Source organism: Biomphalaria glabrata, chromosome 18, assembly GCF_947242115.1.
Source record: "Biomphalaria glabrata chromosome 18, xgBioGlab47.1, whole genome shotgun sequence".
In the NCBI taxonomy this organism is placed as follows: Eukaryota; Metazoa; Mollusca; class Gastropoda; family Planorbidae; genus Biomphalaria; species Biomphalaria glabrata.
Window position 1 is genome coordinate 19,645,623 of NC_074728.1, and position 14,900 is coordinate 19,660,522.

Genomic DNA, 14,900 nt, shown 5'->3' on the forward strand with positions numbered 1-14,900 from the left:
GCTAAACATACTGATTTTGCAATCTATATATTACGCCATTTTAACAACCATTTCTCCATTACAGTGTGTCCAAAAGGCGAATGGGGAGTTGACTGCGTCAAGAAATGTGGACATTGTTTAGACGACTGCGACAAGTATCAAGGCTCCTGTTCTGCTTGTCAGCCTGGCTTCATGGGCAGAGAAACTGGTTGCATGAAAGGTAAAGATTTATTTTCGTAGCGCAATGAGGTTTGAACCCGCCACGCATTCAAAACGAGATATGTCTATGAAGTCTAACATATTGAAGTATCTATAAACTATAATTGAGTTTTATCCGTTAGAAAGAAAGAATATTCCATTATCTGATATAATACTTCTGGGTATTGCATAATGAAGATTTTACCTTAAAATGGCTGGTAAATTATTTCTAATGCAATTAAATTATTTACACCAATAGCAGAATGCTATAAAAAGCCTGCTTTTTTAGTTCTTCTGGTATACAGAATATAGTTGCAGTTCTTATCACCATCACCCCCACCACATTTCTAAAAAAAACGCTTTCTCTTTTTTTTAGTTTTCTCAATGTTATTCTATTTTATTGTTTACATAAAGTAAACCGGAAGTTAAAATAAAATTCTATATTCAAATAAGGGATTTTGTGTTTAAAAATTGCAGTGCCAATTTCCATTTCCAACGGAACAATATTAATTAAGCCGGATACTTCGACGCTTTACCATGAAGACTTCATGTTTACCACTATCCTATGTAACATCTTTGTAACACTTCTGCCAGCTTGCCTAGTGCAGAGAGACACAGTTTAATATTGCGTAAGAGCGCTTTTGATGAAAAAAAAAAAAAAGAACATGTCTAAATCAGAGTGTCACAAACTTTTACCTTAACGGAACACTTCGCACATTCTAAATATTTAGCGGAATACTTTGCTTATTTTTTTAAGCGAGGTTAATTCACGTCGTGGCCTGTAAGCTAGTTATTCCAGTGGTTCATGGGACACCTATTCAGGCCTCGCGAAAAAAAACTAGGGCTCTGCAGAACACTGTCAGGGAAACGCTGATGTAAAACCGCAACGTAAAATTACGATATTTTTCTTTGTGGTTACCTAGCATTCTGACACTTTCGGCATTCTGACACTTTCAGCATTCTGACACTTTCGGCATTCTGACTCTTTCATCATTCTGACACTTTCGGCATTCTAACAATTTCGGCATTCTGACACGCTCAGCATTCTGACACTTTCAGCATTCTGACACTTTCGGCATTCTTACACTTTCGGCATTCTAACACTTTCGGCATTCTGACACGTTCAGCATTCTGACACTTTCAGCATTCTGATACTTTCAGCATTCTGACACTTTCAGAAGCGTAACTTTTTGGAGCATGGTCGTCGGCACTGACTCTTGTATTCCGGTCAGACTAGTTGCCAACAGACTTGCCATGTATTTAGTATTTACCCTACAACTTTTATGTACTTTGTCTACATTTGTCAGCTTGTGGTGGAGGCACTTACGGTCAAGATTGTTCTGGAAACTGTAAACAGAAATGCGGAAGTGATTGCGTGGACAGAGTCACCGGGGAGTGTGCAAGTAAGCTGTAAAGAAATTAGAGTGATACGATAGTGCATTGAGTCCCACGATAGTGCATTGAGTCATTGAGTCACACAAAAGTGCACTGAGACACACAGTTGTGCACTGAGACACACGATACTGCACTAAGTCACACGGTATAGCATTGAATCACACGATTGTGCACTGAATCACACGATAGAGCAATGAGTCACACTGTTTTAAATTTGTAGTGTTTGATGATAGTTATACATTCATAGCTCTGTGCACACACAACAGTAATAAAGTTTAAACTTCTACATTCAGAAGGGTATATGCTGCTGTCTGCATAATGCAGAAGTTATACATTCACAGGATTATATAACTTGTAAATGTGTTTTGAAAAAGGTATGCATTGACTGGATTATGCACGTGCAATTAAGGGTAAGGAGGATTAGAGTCTTTCATAGGCATTTCATGGTTTCGCTGTTTGACCAAACAACTATTACAGGGCAGCGTGACTTTAAGTGAATATAGGCTTTAAATATTATATTATACTCTGTTATCAATAATTATTCACAAACAAAACCTAACCCGTCCTTTTTCATATTTCAAATATCTTAAATGAAACACACATTTTAACAACTTACACATTTTTAATAATATACATTTGCATCCTCCAGAGGCGTAGTGAGGGGGGTTGGAGGCAAGGGTGCGTACGATGCCCCTGGTGCCACCCATATGGGAAGCCACACGAACCCTATATTACTAAGTGATGTTCATGGAAAATGGATAGGGAACGCCTATGATGTACCTTGCCCCGGGCGTACATTTGTTCACTACGTCTTTGACATCCTCTAATACTGTACTTAATTCTGTGGCTTATTGGACCAGTCTATGATCAAGGGCGCAGAAAATGGTGGGTACCATCGAGACCATTCGTTAAGGAAGTCCTGGACAATGACCTGCAACGGAAATTTCGACCTATAGCTCGTTGCCAGGTCACAGGCCAGTAAGACCTATCTTTGTATAGTATGGATGTTCCCAAGTCGAATTATAAACCATCCTCTGAAACATGGCTTTAGAACGACTGTAGTTTCTGGAATGTGCAGGATGAACCAAAATAATTATTTTATGTTTGAAGCGTTTTAATTCTGACAAAGCCCTGAGCTATAGCGTGTTCATTTTTTTTTCTAAGTGTATAGCCTAAACATATATGTATATAATTTTACAAACCTTATATCAACTCACTCTGTATGTCTGTCTGTGTGTCTGTATGGCCAAAATTTTGGACACGATATTACTTTGCTTGGTATCTTAAACAAGGGAAAGAAATAGTATTTGATTGAAGCGGTGAAACAAGCTGAATTAATCCCATTTATATTCGGCTGTCGACTCAGGCTTAGTGGAAATAAAATGAAATAGAAACAATAAATAACTTTGCAATCTTCGATGTTCATAGACTCATCGCTAGCAGAGTGGTTACCGCGTTGGCTTCAGATGCTAGAGAAGCCTTTAGCCCACAAGTTTGAATTCAGGACGTTCCCTCCTTTTTTTTTTTTAAATGCTTTTTATTTTTAGTTAACATCTATTAGATCCAAAGTAATTAATACAAGTACGCTTAATATAAGCTTTGTTTTTATTCAAAAGAATTTTTCTTGTTTTTCTTGTTAGTGTATGGAGTCTTCGGAGATTGGCAGGAATGGAGATGCTCAAACAACTGCAATGACAGCCAATTAGTTCGAGAAAGGTGAACCAGTGTGTTATTTTGTAATTGTAGATATGTTTTCACTTTATATATTTTTTTTAAAGAGATCGTTCCTAAATCTGAAATCGTATTTGAAATTTAACGCCAAAACTTCCAGAGATACCCGATGAATTCCCTAGATGGCGGTAAAGTAGAAATAAATAGCTTTTGGACAGATAACTATATAATCTTTCCCACCAGCAGAGTGGTAAGCGTGTTGGCCTGAGAAGGCTAGAGCCATGGGTTCGGATTCAAGTCTTTTCCCCTTTATTAATTTTCTAAATTCTTTTTTTTTTAATTGTTAGTCTAGTTCTATTACAAATTTAATTATATGGTTGATCCAAAACAATTTAAACTACTAAGGTTGATATAAGCTTTTTTTTTAAAAAGTGTAATAAAAAAAATATTTTCTTGTTAAGATTCTTTAGACATTACATATAACCTTGCCTAAATTTTGTCATAAAATTATTCAACGGTGAGTTGATATAAGCTTTGTAAATAGACAGAAGATTAATACGAGGGTATTGACACTCGCACTAACACTAAACGGAAAATACAGTAAGTAAAGTATTCAGTTCAAACCTTGCGATCTATAGGACAGATGCTAACGTCATCTGTTTCGGTGGCCCAGGGTTAACGAGCGTGTCATGTGGCCAGCACAACGACCAACCGCCTTTACGTTCCCCAACTAATGTCGGGAAAGGATTAGGGCTGGGTGGACTAAGGGGCGTCGTAAAAATCTCAAAATTCAAAATCTCATGTCTTCGCCAAGACTCATTGGTTTGTTTTCCCACTCTGTCACTAAGCTCTATCTACGAGTTCGTTTATACTGTGTCCTTCTTTTTCTATAATGAAGCCAATGTAATTCTCCTATCGCTACATTACAGATTTTGTTATAGCCCTTACCCTGACATGCCCTATGCCGTCTGCCGAGGAGATAGCCTGGACAGAAGACCTGGCAACTGTTATGTGGACAAGAAGTGTCCAATAAGTAGGTCGAGTGAAGGTTAAAATAGATTTCCATCTGTCAAATATATGCATGTACTGTGTGAAAGTTTGAAAATGTTTTCGTAATTAGCCGAAACAAAAAAAAAATCACATTAAAAGAAAGAGATGGCAAGGCCTATAGACATATGTGCTTCGGGTAGACTAATTGGGCTGGCTCGGTTGTTAGCTAAATCGTATATGCTTGCAAAAGTGTCACTGAACTGAAAACCTTGGAGAACCTCTGGAGTGTTAGTCTAAGTTTTGAAAATTATTTGCTGTATAGGTGGTTCTCATGTTTACATGTGCTTGTAACTCGTCCGTAAGAATGTGTTCACGAAATGTGTGTTGTGTAGTCAGTCAGTGTATTAAAGCCATACTATACAAAAAAGGATTTCGACTCTATTTTTGTTATTACATTCATTGATGATTTACATGTACGGTACCAAACAAAAAAATATTGTGACTTTATCTACAATATTTCTATTAAGAGATTTTCAGAATCTAACAGAGACATCTTTTGAATGAATGTTTTGGTCTGTGCACAGAGTGTCCTCTCAAGAAATGGGGTCCCGGATGTAAAAAGGGGTGTGACAAATGCGTAGGGGATTGTGACAAATTTAACGGCACCTGCAAAAAGTGCAAACCGGGATTCAGGTTCCCGCAAAAAGGCTGCATTTACCGTAAGTATTCATTGTTGTTATAATAATAATAATATTAACTCTTCCTCTCCTAACTGACGATACCAACGTTAATTCCATCAGAATGTGGTAAATAATTACGGAGAGAAAGAGTTAATAATTCTGACCTACAAAACGGCAAATTTCAATCGACCTGATTTTCTGTCGTTGATAAAAAAAGAAAAAAAAACGCTACCATTATCGACATCGCCGTACCACTGTCTCATAATTTAAGAAAAACTGAGATAGAAAAACAAAGAAAATATGGGAACCTAGGCTTGGAGATTAATCGTCTATGAAAATTATCAAAAATAGCAATATACCCCATTGTTATATCAACCGAGGGGATAACAACTGACCTCACAGATACCTTTAAGGCCCTGAACATTCCTAGGAACATCTTCGTTGCCTGTCAGAGGGCGGTATTGCTGCAGACCTGCCACATCACCAGAAAATTCCTCAGTGGAAACTGTTAAAGAGACTACGATGAATTTTGTTTCCCTTTAATGAAACTCGACCCTGGCAGCGCCAGAGAATGACTACTCGTTCATTTCTAACATATTAATAATAATAATAATAATAATAATAAAGCTTGTCTTCGAGTCCGAAGATTAGTGAATGCAGTATTTCCCGTGGCAGCGCAGCCCCAGCTGTGACCTACATATTTTGCCACCCTCAGGGCAATCATAACTATTGTTGTTATACTCCTGTTCAAATTGAAGCAATAGTAGTAATACTTTGACGACAAATTGACGGACAAAGTTTGAAAAAATTAGTTCCTACTTAAAAAGTACAAGGGCTGCCTTGTTGTGTGGTATGCGCTTCGGACTATCATCACGAGGCTTCCGAGTTCGAGCCCTGCCCAGATTCCAACCTTCCCCGCTACCCTCCCGCACAGTTGGAACTATGACGTAATAATCTCAATTTCTGAAGTAAAGTAAGAAAAGCCTTACGATCTATGGGATTGATAATGTAAATTTCATCTGTTTCTGTGGCCCACGGTTGACGAGGGTGTCATGTGGCCAGCACAACAATATTTTGCTTTTCACCAACTAATGCTATGTACCTATTAGGAGGTGGACTCAGGGGCGCCCTGAGCATCCCGATTTTAAGAATTCCAGTCTTCACCAGAATTCGAGACCTGGACCCCTCGGTTCTGAAGTCGGGGACTTTACCACTCATTCACCGACCCTCCGATTTCTGCAGGCACATCCTAAATGTAAAACAAAACAAACAAATTAATCTAGTGGTACTTTTCATAATACACTTTTTAGGATTAAACACTTTCTTATAGAAAAATTTGTGTTTTTTAAAATTTGGTAATCACAAGTCTACTACTGAGACTCGCCTTAAAACAATAAATTGACCAAACATGAGAACAGTTATTGGGAAAGTTGAGCTGGTACGGTCGTATTGTAAGACATGAATGGAGCATTAAAAAAAAGGGTCCTCGAAAGAAAAAGTTGAATGGACAACATAAAAAAGTGTAGTGGCCTGAGGGATTTGGTTACGCGAACTGTCAAACCACCTACTAGACGAAAGCCAAGAGAGTTTTTACACGATCAATGGAAACTTTTTTTGTGTATATGCGTGCGATTTTGTGTGTGCGTGCGTGTGTGTGTGTGTGAAAGGAAGAAAAATCTATGAAGTCTGGAAATTTAGACAAAGTTTCTTAATGGCTCAGCAAAAACTAGAAATTAGAAACAAATAATTATTCCGAGATGAAACTGATGTATGTGTACATTAATCGCTTGATTGTTTTCATTTTAGTTCTTATGAATCACGCGATTTCACCTATTTTTAGCGGCCACCGAAAGGGGAAAGGACGCTATTAGTTTTGTGTGGCCTGTCTGTCCGTCTGTCCGTCCGTTTCGTTTATATCTCAGAAACTAGAAGAGAAAATGAAAATCGGACATCAGGATTTTTTTTAGAGCATTCAAAGTTCTGATGCAACGGCTACTTTATTCTTTTCCGAAAGTGAACCATCTAATTTTTAAAAATTATATATGCAAGCAGATTTTTCAAAAACTTACACCACTTTTCAATGAAAAACTTCAGGGGAGGTTACGTTTCTTTTAAACAGGTCATGAACTTCATTCATAGATTCTCGCATTGGTAAAAAAAAAAATTGCATCTAAGGTCACAATGGTAAAAGTGTCAATGGTTCATTATAAAATATATTTTCCATTTAGATTAACTAACTCATTGAATAGAATACTGATTCAAATGTTGTTTTAAAAAAGAATTTTGAAACGAACTTCGTTTTAGTTATAAGTTTGAAAAATAACGAACTACTTTTACAGCTAACAGTTTTGACATTCCCTAATCACAGGGGCCTACACTTGACAGTCTGAATAAGACTAAATAGAGCCCAGGTCTAGATGTATTACAAATTTGAAAAAAATTTTAATTATTAAGCAATAACTTATCTTGTGGCAGCTTAGGGCTGAAGATTTATTTATTATGTAAACAATAGTATCATATTAAGAAATGACTCGGATACGAACAGCATAGTACACCCTTAGTTCTATATCAAGATTCTATATCTAGTTCTAGACTCATATCTCGAATTAGATCTACATTTAGATATAGATCTAGACTTACATCTAATTCTAGACTAGGCTTAGATCTATTTCAAGATCTAGGCTTAGATTATGAATCTAGATTTCGATCTAAAACTAGGTTTAGATCTAGAAGAAGAAATCAGTCTAGTTTGAATGACAAATGACAATGGAGATATTAATTTTTATTTTGCGAGGGGAATGTCTGGTCCAAGTAGACCTACTCCAAGTCTTTCAAGTCATTTCTAACTAGCTCACTACCTAATTAAAATACGTCAAGAATTTTTTTTTTCGTGTTGCCAATTTATCTAATTTTGTAAGAAGAATAAATCTTTTTTTTTAGTTTCTCTTTATTACATGTAACAAGTTATTAATTCTGAATGTATGGATAAGGTTAATAATTATTATTTTTAAAAATATAAGTGTACGCTAAATGAATATATGGAGATGCTGTGGCTGAGTGGTAAAGCACTTGGAAACAGAAGTCCTGTGTTCGAATCCTGGTGAAGACTCTAGGTAGACCACTTCGGGGGCCGATTTTGAGTTTGTGTTTCCACACAAACTGTCTTTATAACCTTGTTATTTCTTTTTTATTTTGTAAATGAGATTTTACTCAAATTTAACCTCGCCCTAATTATATTGAGCATATCTGAAGAAAGATACTGTCTCAAAGGCTATTCAATATTCAAATTTTGATTTCATGGGACATGTCTTGTTCTTTGGAGTCTTTTAGCAGTTTTGTAGCCTACACTAAAAGATGAGATTAATATTGTTATAACTCTGCAATGCGCACCGCCATCCAGGCTAGTGCTAGAAGGTGCGCACTGTGATAAACTAGACTGAGAAGGATGTCAACATTAGGAAGAGAAGGAAAACGATTTCCGCCCAAGTAAAACAATTGGTCTCGAAAGTGGGATTATAGGCAACTCAACGAGAGGAGGTAGGCTTTGATTACAATGACATATTTGAAGCTATTACATCAGCTCTCAATTAAAGAGATAAGACAAGAGCTTCGGGACCGAGGTTTAAAATCCCTCGGTAGCAGGGAAACGCTCACGGCTCGTCTGCGGCAAGCTCTGATCGATGAAGAAGAAGATCCGGAGACCTACACATTTGAAATTGAACTTGGGATTGTTGAGTTCATTGGCAAGATCCAGGACTTTTTGGATGCATTTGATGAACAACTGAAAATGAGCAGGAAAATAATGTTGAACAAAGTAGATGAAAGTGTATTGCAAGTAGAAGGCCATATAGACCAAAGTGATAAAATTGTGTCGCAAGCAAAAGGAGGAATAAACTCGTTAGGGAAGGAGCATTTGCCTTGTCAGGACTGTGGCTGCACAAACAGTGGTGATGGAGGCGCTGGGGATTGGAGCGCTGTCTGTGACTGTGTTGTGGGCAAGTCTGGCGGGGATGACTTTCCTGGCGAGAAACGCGACAACGATTGCTGCGGCGATCTCAATGGGATATACAGAACTGAAAGAAACGAAACAAATGAAGAAACTAGAGAAGTCTGTTATGAGCCTGAAACTTTTGTTCCTGGTATACCTGCAACGAGCCGGACAGATCAAGACAACGTTGGGTCTGCGTCCAAGCTGGCTGCTGTGGACCTTAAAGACCTCTGTTTATCTGTCAGTACCTTTGACGAGAATTCAAACCATGAAAGCCTCAAGACCGTTTCTGATTCCTTGCCTTGGATGTCGTCGGGTAAAATTGCGAATACGGGCCCCAACAATGGCCGAGACAGAAACAACGAATTTGACTTTGGCAGCGGCATAAGAGAGAACTCCATACTTGGCAACTGCATCCAAGCGATTGACATGAACTGTATATGCGGCGTCCTGCGGGGACAGTGCCCATGCCAAGAAACCCAGCTACAAGATCTGAACTTGACAGAAATGTGTACTTCTGCCCACATCAGTGAAAGTGACTTAAACGGTGGTGAATTAATCCCAGCAAAACCTGATGTAGTGGTGGATGAACATTACAAGGATGCTTCATGGGCATACCTTACAGATAAAGCTGAGAAAGACTATGTGCTTGAAACCATGGCTAGCTGTGGGCCTACAACTGTGTCACCACACGTCCATGGAAAAGGTCCGCTGACTCAGCGTCTTAGAACAACAACCCTGGAATCTACGGTGATCGCCACAACATCCATTTGTGTTACGTGGCTGGCAACCCTGACCTCCACTAACTCTCCATGTGTCAGCTGGCTGGCATCAGCGACTATCGTCATGAGGTCGAAGCAGCGACCACGATATCGTCTCAAGCGTAGACTGGCCAACTGGAAGAAGAAGAAGCGACGACCACGGGAAACTGTGCAGATGGCTTTGTTGGCAACAGGCACCCTAACGTGGTTCCCACCGATCGACCTCCACCTGAACTGTCAACCCTCCACTGCACTGCTTCTTTTCGGGACGAAAAGCTCTAAGAAGGCGGCAATGTTATAACTCTGCCATGCGCATCGCCATCCAGACTAGTGCTAGAAGGTGCGCACTGTGATAGACTAGACTGAGAAGGATGTCAACATTAGGAAGAGAAGGAAAACGATTTCCGCCCAAGTAGAGAGCCAATATGGAGAGATTGTGCCTAAGATAGATGTTGTTTGTGTACCTGTGATGTCTTGTCAATAAATATCGATGTGCCTCGTTGAGTTGCCTCACTTAAGTTATTACAATATAATAAAATATATTTATAGTGTATTCCCATGTCATAATTTTTAAATGGAAATTTCTCCCTGTGTCCAGCTTGTGAAATGGACAGGTATGGCGAGGACTGCAAGCTAAGCTGTGAAGAGAAGTGTGGTTCGAACTGCATTGAAACGGTCAAAGGGCAATGCAAGTCACGTAAGTCTGACCTAGAGTTTTAAATGTCAATTAGTGTCAGGGTCAGAGGTTAGAATCTAGGTCTTGGCCAGACTTAAGAGAAAAAGGGAATCACATCTTTCGAAAACAAACAAATCCAATATCAAGAGGCCCGAATGAGACACTGGTCCTATGGTTTTAACGTTGCTTGAATCTAGACACTATGGGACTGTTTATCTTATGTGTAAAAAAAAATTCATGAATCCCCTAATGTAACAGAATACAATGGGAGGAAGTGGTGGACTCAGTGGCACCAGTTGGCTACCTATGAAAGGGGCGTAGGTTCGGATCCCGACTCGAGCAGAATTGTTTTTTTGTCTAATTTTGCCATTGTCTAATGGCAGTACTGAACTTTCTCATACATTCCCACCTGCCCCAAAATGAACCGCACAAGAGATAAGTTCATCGGGCAGGTGCCTAGACAAAAGCAATAAAAGAAATAGTCAAACAAGTAAAAGGGAGACAACCGGATAAAATAAATTTGAATGGCGAAATCAAAGAAAGTATTTGTTTTTTTTTGTTACTGGACGTTAAGCAAAGAGGAAACCGTGTTGTCTAACATTGTTTTCATGGGGGAGGCCAAATGAAAATTTGACATGTGTCATGGTTTCATGGATCGCATCACATGACAAAACAAAAATCCAAAAAAAAAATCGTTAAGTCCAATGAACCGTAACTTCTGGAGCTTAAGAGTTTACAATTGGCTGAAGTTTTGAGGGGGGCGGATAGCCCTGTTACACGGGCTGGATAAGACACACGGGTCGTAGTTTAGACATCATTGGAGTAACCTATTGCTCTTGCCATTGGCAGACTGGCTATAAGGAAGGGCCAATGGGCCGGTGAAATCGCCAAATAGGCCGCAAGCCTCTTATTAATTGTAATAATTTTCTGTAAACATCTTCTAATGAAAGAGAACTTAGGGCTATTATGTTTAGTCCTAGCTTAACTTTTTATAAAAGTGTTATAAAGAATGTCAAAATAATAGTTAGCGCATCTTTCGAAATGAAGTATTAGTGTGTAGCATTATACTGTGATTCTTGTAGGCTTCCTACAATACATGCTTATCGTTTAACAAATAACTAACAACATTTATTTCATTGGGACATATAGAGATTTTGTTAATGAGATCTATTTGAAGGAATCTGTAAAGGGACAAACAAAGTTTTCAATACAATAGAAACTCATACCTCGAAGCTATTGTCTCAGATAAATAAACAAAACCTTTAAAATGGTAGGAAATGCTGAACTCCACAGCAGCATTTCCAAAACTCAAAACAATCTGGAAAGACAAAGGCATAGCCCTGTACACCAAAGTCAGACTGCTACGCTCCTTGGTCATTGCTACATTCTTATCATGCTCGCGAATCTTGGACGCTAACTGCAGAACTAGAGAGGAGGATCCTAGCAATGGAATTCAGATGCTACAGAAAGCTGCTAAATATCACATACAAATACCGCACCACGAACGAAGAGATTAAAGGCAGCATTGGACCCCACGAAGACCTGCTAACTACTGTAAAAAAAACAAAAAAAAAAAAACTAAAGCTATATGGCCATATCGCAAGGTCCTCAGGGGTCGCTAAGACTTTCCTTCAAGGGACATGACCAGAAAAAAAGAAGAGGCTTACATAGAAAGAGCTAGAAAGGCAACATTTCCTCTTCTTCTAGCCAGCTTTATTGCTGCTGAGCTGTGAGCTCTTTTGCAGACTGTGCCAAGGAAAAAAAGTGTGCTGTTTTCTTCAGCTGTTCAGCACTGCCTTAAAGGGTGTTGGTTATTTTGGGCTGTAGTGGAAGTAGGGTCTGCCTAAGGTGGATTAGGGAGGGGCATTCAAAGAGGATATGGTTTACGGTTTCAAAGGGGTGGGCGCAATGTCTGCAAAGGGGTAGTTGTGTGGAGTTTATTTTGTTCAGGTGGTAATTTAATAGGCAACATAAAAAAAGGGACGGGCCTGTCATTGAAAGAGATTCTATTCATGGCAAAAAAATGGTAGAATGTAAAAAAAAAAGGTGGTCACCAGATCATCTGTGGTGCCCCAACGGTCCTTGAGACTAATGGTGAAGCAACCTTTAGAGAAAGATTTTAAGGACGATTGGATGCACATTGTATGTTAAAACATTTTTGGGCTGGGTTTATGATACTGGCAGGACCACTTTTTACACCTCTGCTTCTGGCAAAGCTTTTAGTACTTTGTGTTTCCTTGTTTGTTGATGTTTTTTTTTTTTGAATAAAAAGTAACTATACATTTTATACAAAACAGAATCTAATGCCAAGTATGCCATATTTTTAATACTGATACCATCACCATTGGCTGTCTTCTACCTACTACAGTGAGTATAAATTACACTAGTTAATTGCTAATTATTTTTCAGTTTATTTTGTTAGGTATGCTCTTAACTAGATCGCCCATCTCGAGGGTTTGCAATGCATTATTGTCCCCGGTGAGTTGTATTTGAGACTGTTCGAGCAGCCGCATCTTTCAGCAATGAAGAAAAGCAAAGTTCCCCTTTCAGACCTTGTGATCAATAGGGGCTGATGATGTAAAGGTCATCTGTTTCTGTGGCCTACAGTTAACGAGGGTGTCATTTGGCCAGCACAGCGAAAAGTGCTGGCCTCATGACACCCTCGTTAATCGTAAGTCACAGAAACTGATGACCTTTACATCATCTGTCCCATAGATAGTCAGGTCTGAAAAGGGAACTCAACTTTCAAATGGGCACACCAGAAGGTCCTCATTCCAAACGTCAGTCCAACTAGCTGCTACGTATACTGTGGAGAAGGGGGCAACTAAATCAAAAAACATTGAAATGACTTATTGTTATTGTATTAGAATTATTGCTTTTTATGTGTTATGCTTTTATTGTCTTTTTGTTTAGCCGAAAGAAAGATTGAGGAACAAGAGAGAACCATGAACAACCAAGAAAGAAAGATAAAAAAAATCAAGAAAGAATGGTTAATAAATATGTACATATGTCTACAGAAGATTCGTGAGCTTGCACATAGAAATAATACACCTCAATGAGTATCATTAAATGTATTCAATATTAAACTGTCAATATCAGTTATTTCTTATTAGTGACGCAGGAGTTGGGACGACATGAGAAATCACAACTATTGATTCTTTCTGTGTGTCTTTATATGTCTTCGCATGTTTGGGTTGTCTGTGTGTGTGCGAGTTTTGTGATTTGGTGGGTGGGTGTGTGTTAGGCACAAAGGAAACACAAAATGTATGAAAAAAATATATTTAACTCTTTCTCTCCTAACTGACGATACCAGCGTTGATTCCACCAGAACGTGGTAAATAATTACGGAGAGAAAGAGTTAAACCTAGAGCACAGTGCACTCTTGTGCTGTAGTGATTATCTCTAATAGAAAAGGATTTTTGTATCATTCGGTTTTATTGGAAATACCGCTGGCGTAGCTAGGAAAGAGGGGGTCCAAATTTAAAACGTCCCCTGGCCCCCCTCTTGAGGGTGACCCCCGAAAGAGTGTCTGAATTTATGTATTTTTAACATAAAATATTAAGCCACTGCATGTTATCTTGTAATTCACATTGTTACATACGTTAGTGACCCTGTTGCATGTATCTCACACATTAGACGTACATATTTATTAAGTACATTAACTAACTAATAGGGGCGCCGTGGCTGAGTGGTTAAGCCCTCGGCTTCTGAAACCTGGGGTCCTGGGTTCGAATCTCGGGGATTTTGAATTTCGGGATTTTTAGGGCGCCCCTGAGTCCACCCAACTCTAATGGGTACCTGACTTTAGTTGGGGAAAGTAAAGGTGGTTGGTCGTTGTGCTGGCCACATAACACCCTGCTTGTTAACCGTTGGCCATAGAAACAGATAAACTTAACATCATCTGCCCCATAGATTGCAAGATCTGAAAGGTTAAACTCTACTCTCTTTTACTTTTACATTAACTTATGTCATGATGTCAAGTGCAGGGGCCCCTAAAGAGGCCAAGTAACCCGGCCCCCCAAATTTCTAGCTACGTCATTGGGAAAAACATTTTATTGCTTTGCTAACGAAATACATTATTAACATATGTCTATTTATTTATTTATTTTAACTAAAAACAAACATGAATCAGTTTAAAGCTAAACTATTTAGTAAATTAATTATTTTTAATTAATTCCTTTTTTCGATAATGATTTAGGAAGACAACTGTTATTTTATTTAGTTATATAGCTATAAATGTATAGTTAATTCCCTATAAAACTTTTTAATTATTTTATTTTTTTAAAAACGTATTTTGTATATTTTGATTGTTTACAAATGGTTGCTAGTACAGAGTATGATTATACGAATGATAAGTTAAAAAGAAAATAGAGCAAAAACAACAAAATATTTTCACAATCTTGTTTCTTATGCCTTACTGTTATTTTCTTGAGAAATACAGACACTATCTTACATCCCATCTAGTCATTAATGTGGACAAACACTTGCAGAAAGGAGAATCTCTTCGAGTAATGCGCATAACTCAATAGCGACTGGTTTATTTACAAATATAAGCAAACTAA

The 14,900-nt window shown here is 38.4% G+C and overlaps 1 protein-coding gene across 1 annotated transcript in view; it reads left to right on the top strand.

Annotated features, from left to right (window-relative positions):
* Positions 1-14,841, top strand: part of LOC106066623 (uncharacterized) — a 46,570-nt gene extending 31,729 nt beyond the window's left edge. Inside the window, exons 21-28 of the mRNA XM_056017767.1 lie at positions 65-199; positions 1,485-1,580; positions 3,213-3,288; positions 4,173-4,276; positions 4,818-4,952; positions 10,261-10,359; positions 12,636-12,705; positions 13,252-14,841. Coding sequence (XP_055873742.1) covers positions 65-199; positions 1,485-1,580; positions 3,213-3,288; positions 4,173-4,276; positions 4,818-4,952; positions 10,261-10,359; positions 12,636-12,705; positions 13,252-13,267 — 731 coding nt within the window. The 3' untranslated portion in view covers positions 13,268-14,841. The remainder of the gene's footprint in view (positions 1-64; positions 200-1,484; positions 1,581-3,212; positions 3,289-4,172; positions 4,277-4,817; positions 4,953-10,260; positions 10,360-12,635; positions 12,706-13,251) is intronic.
* The last annotated feature ends 59 nt before the right edge of the window (positions 14,842-14,900 follow it).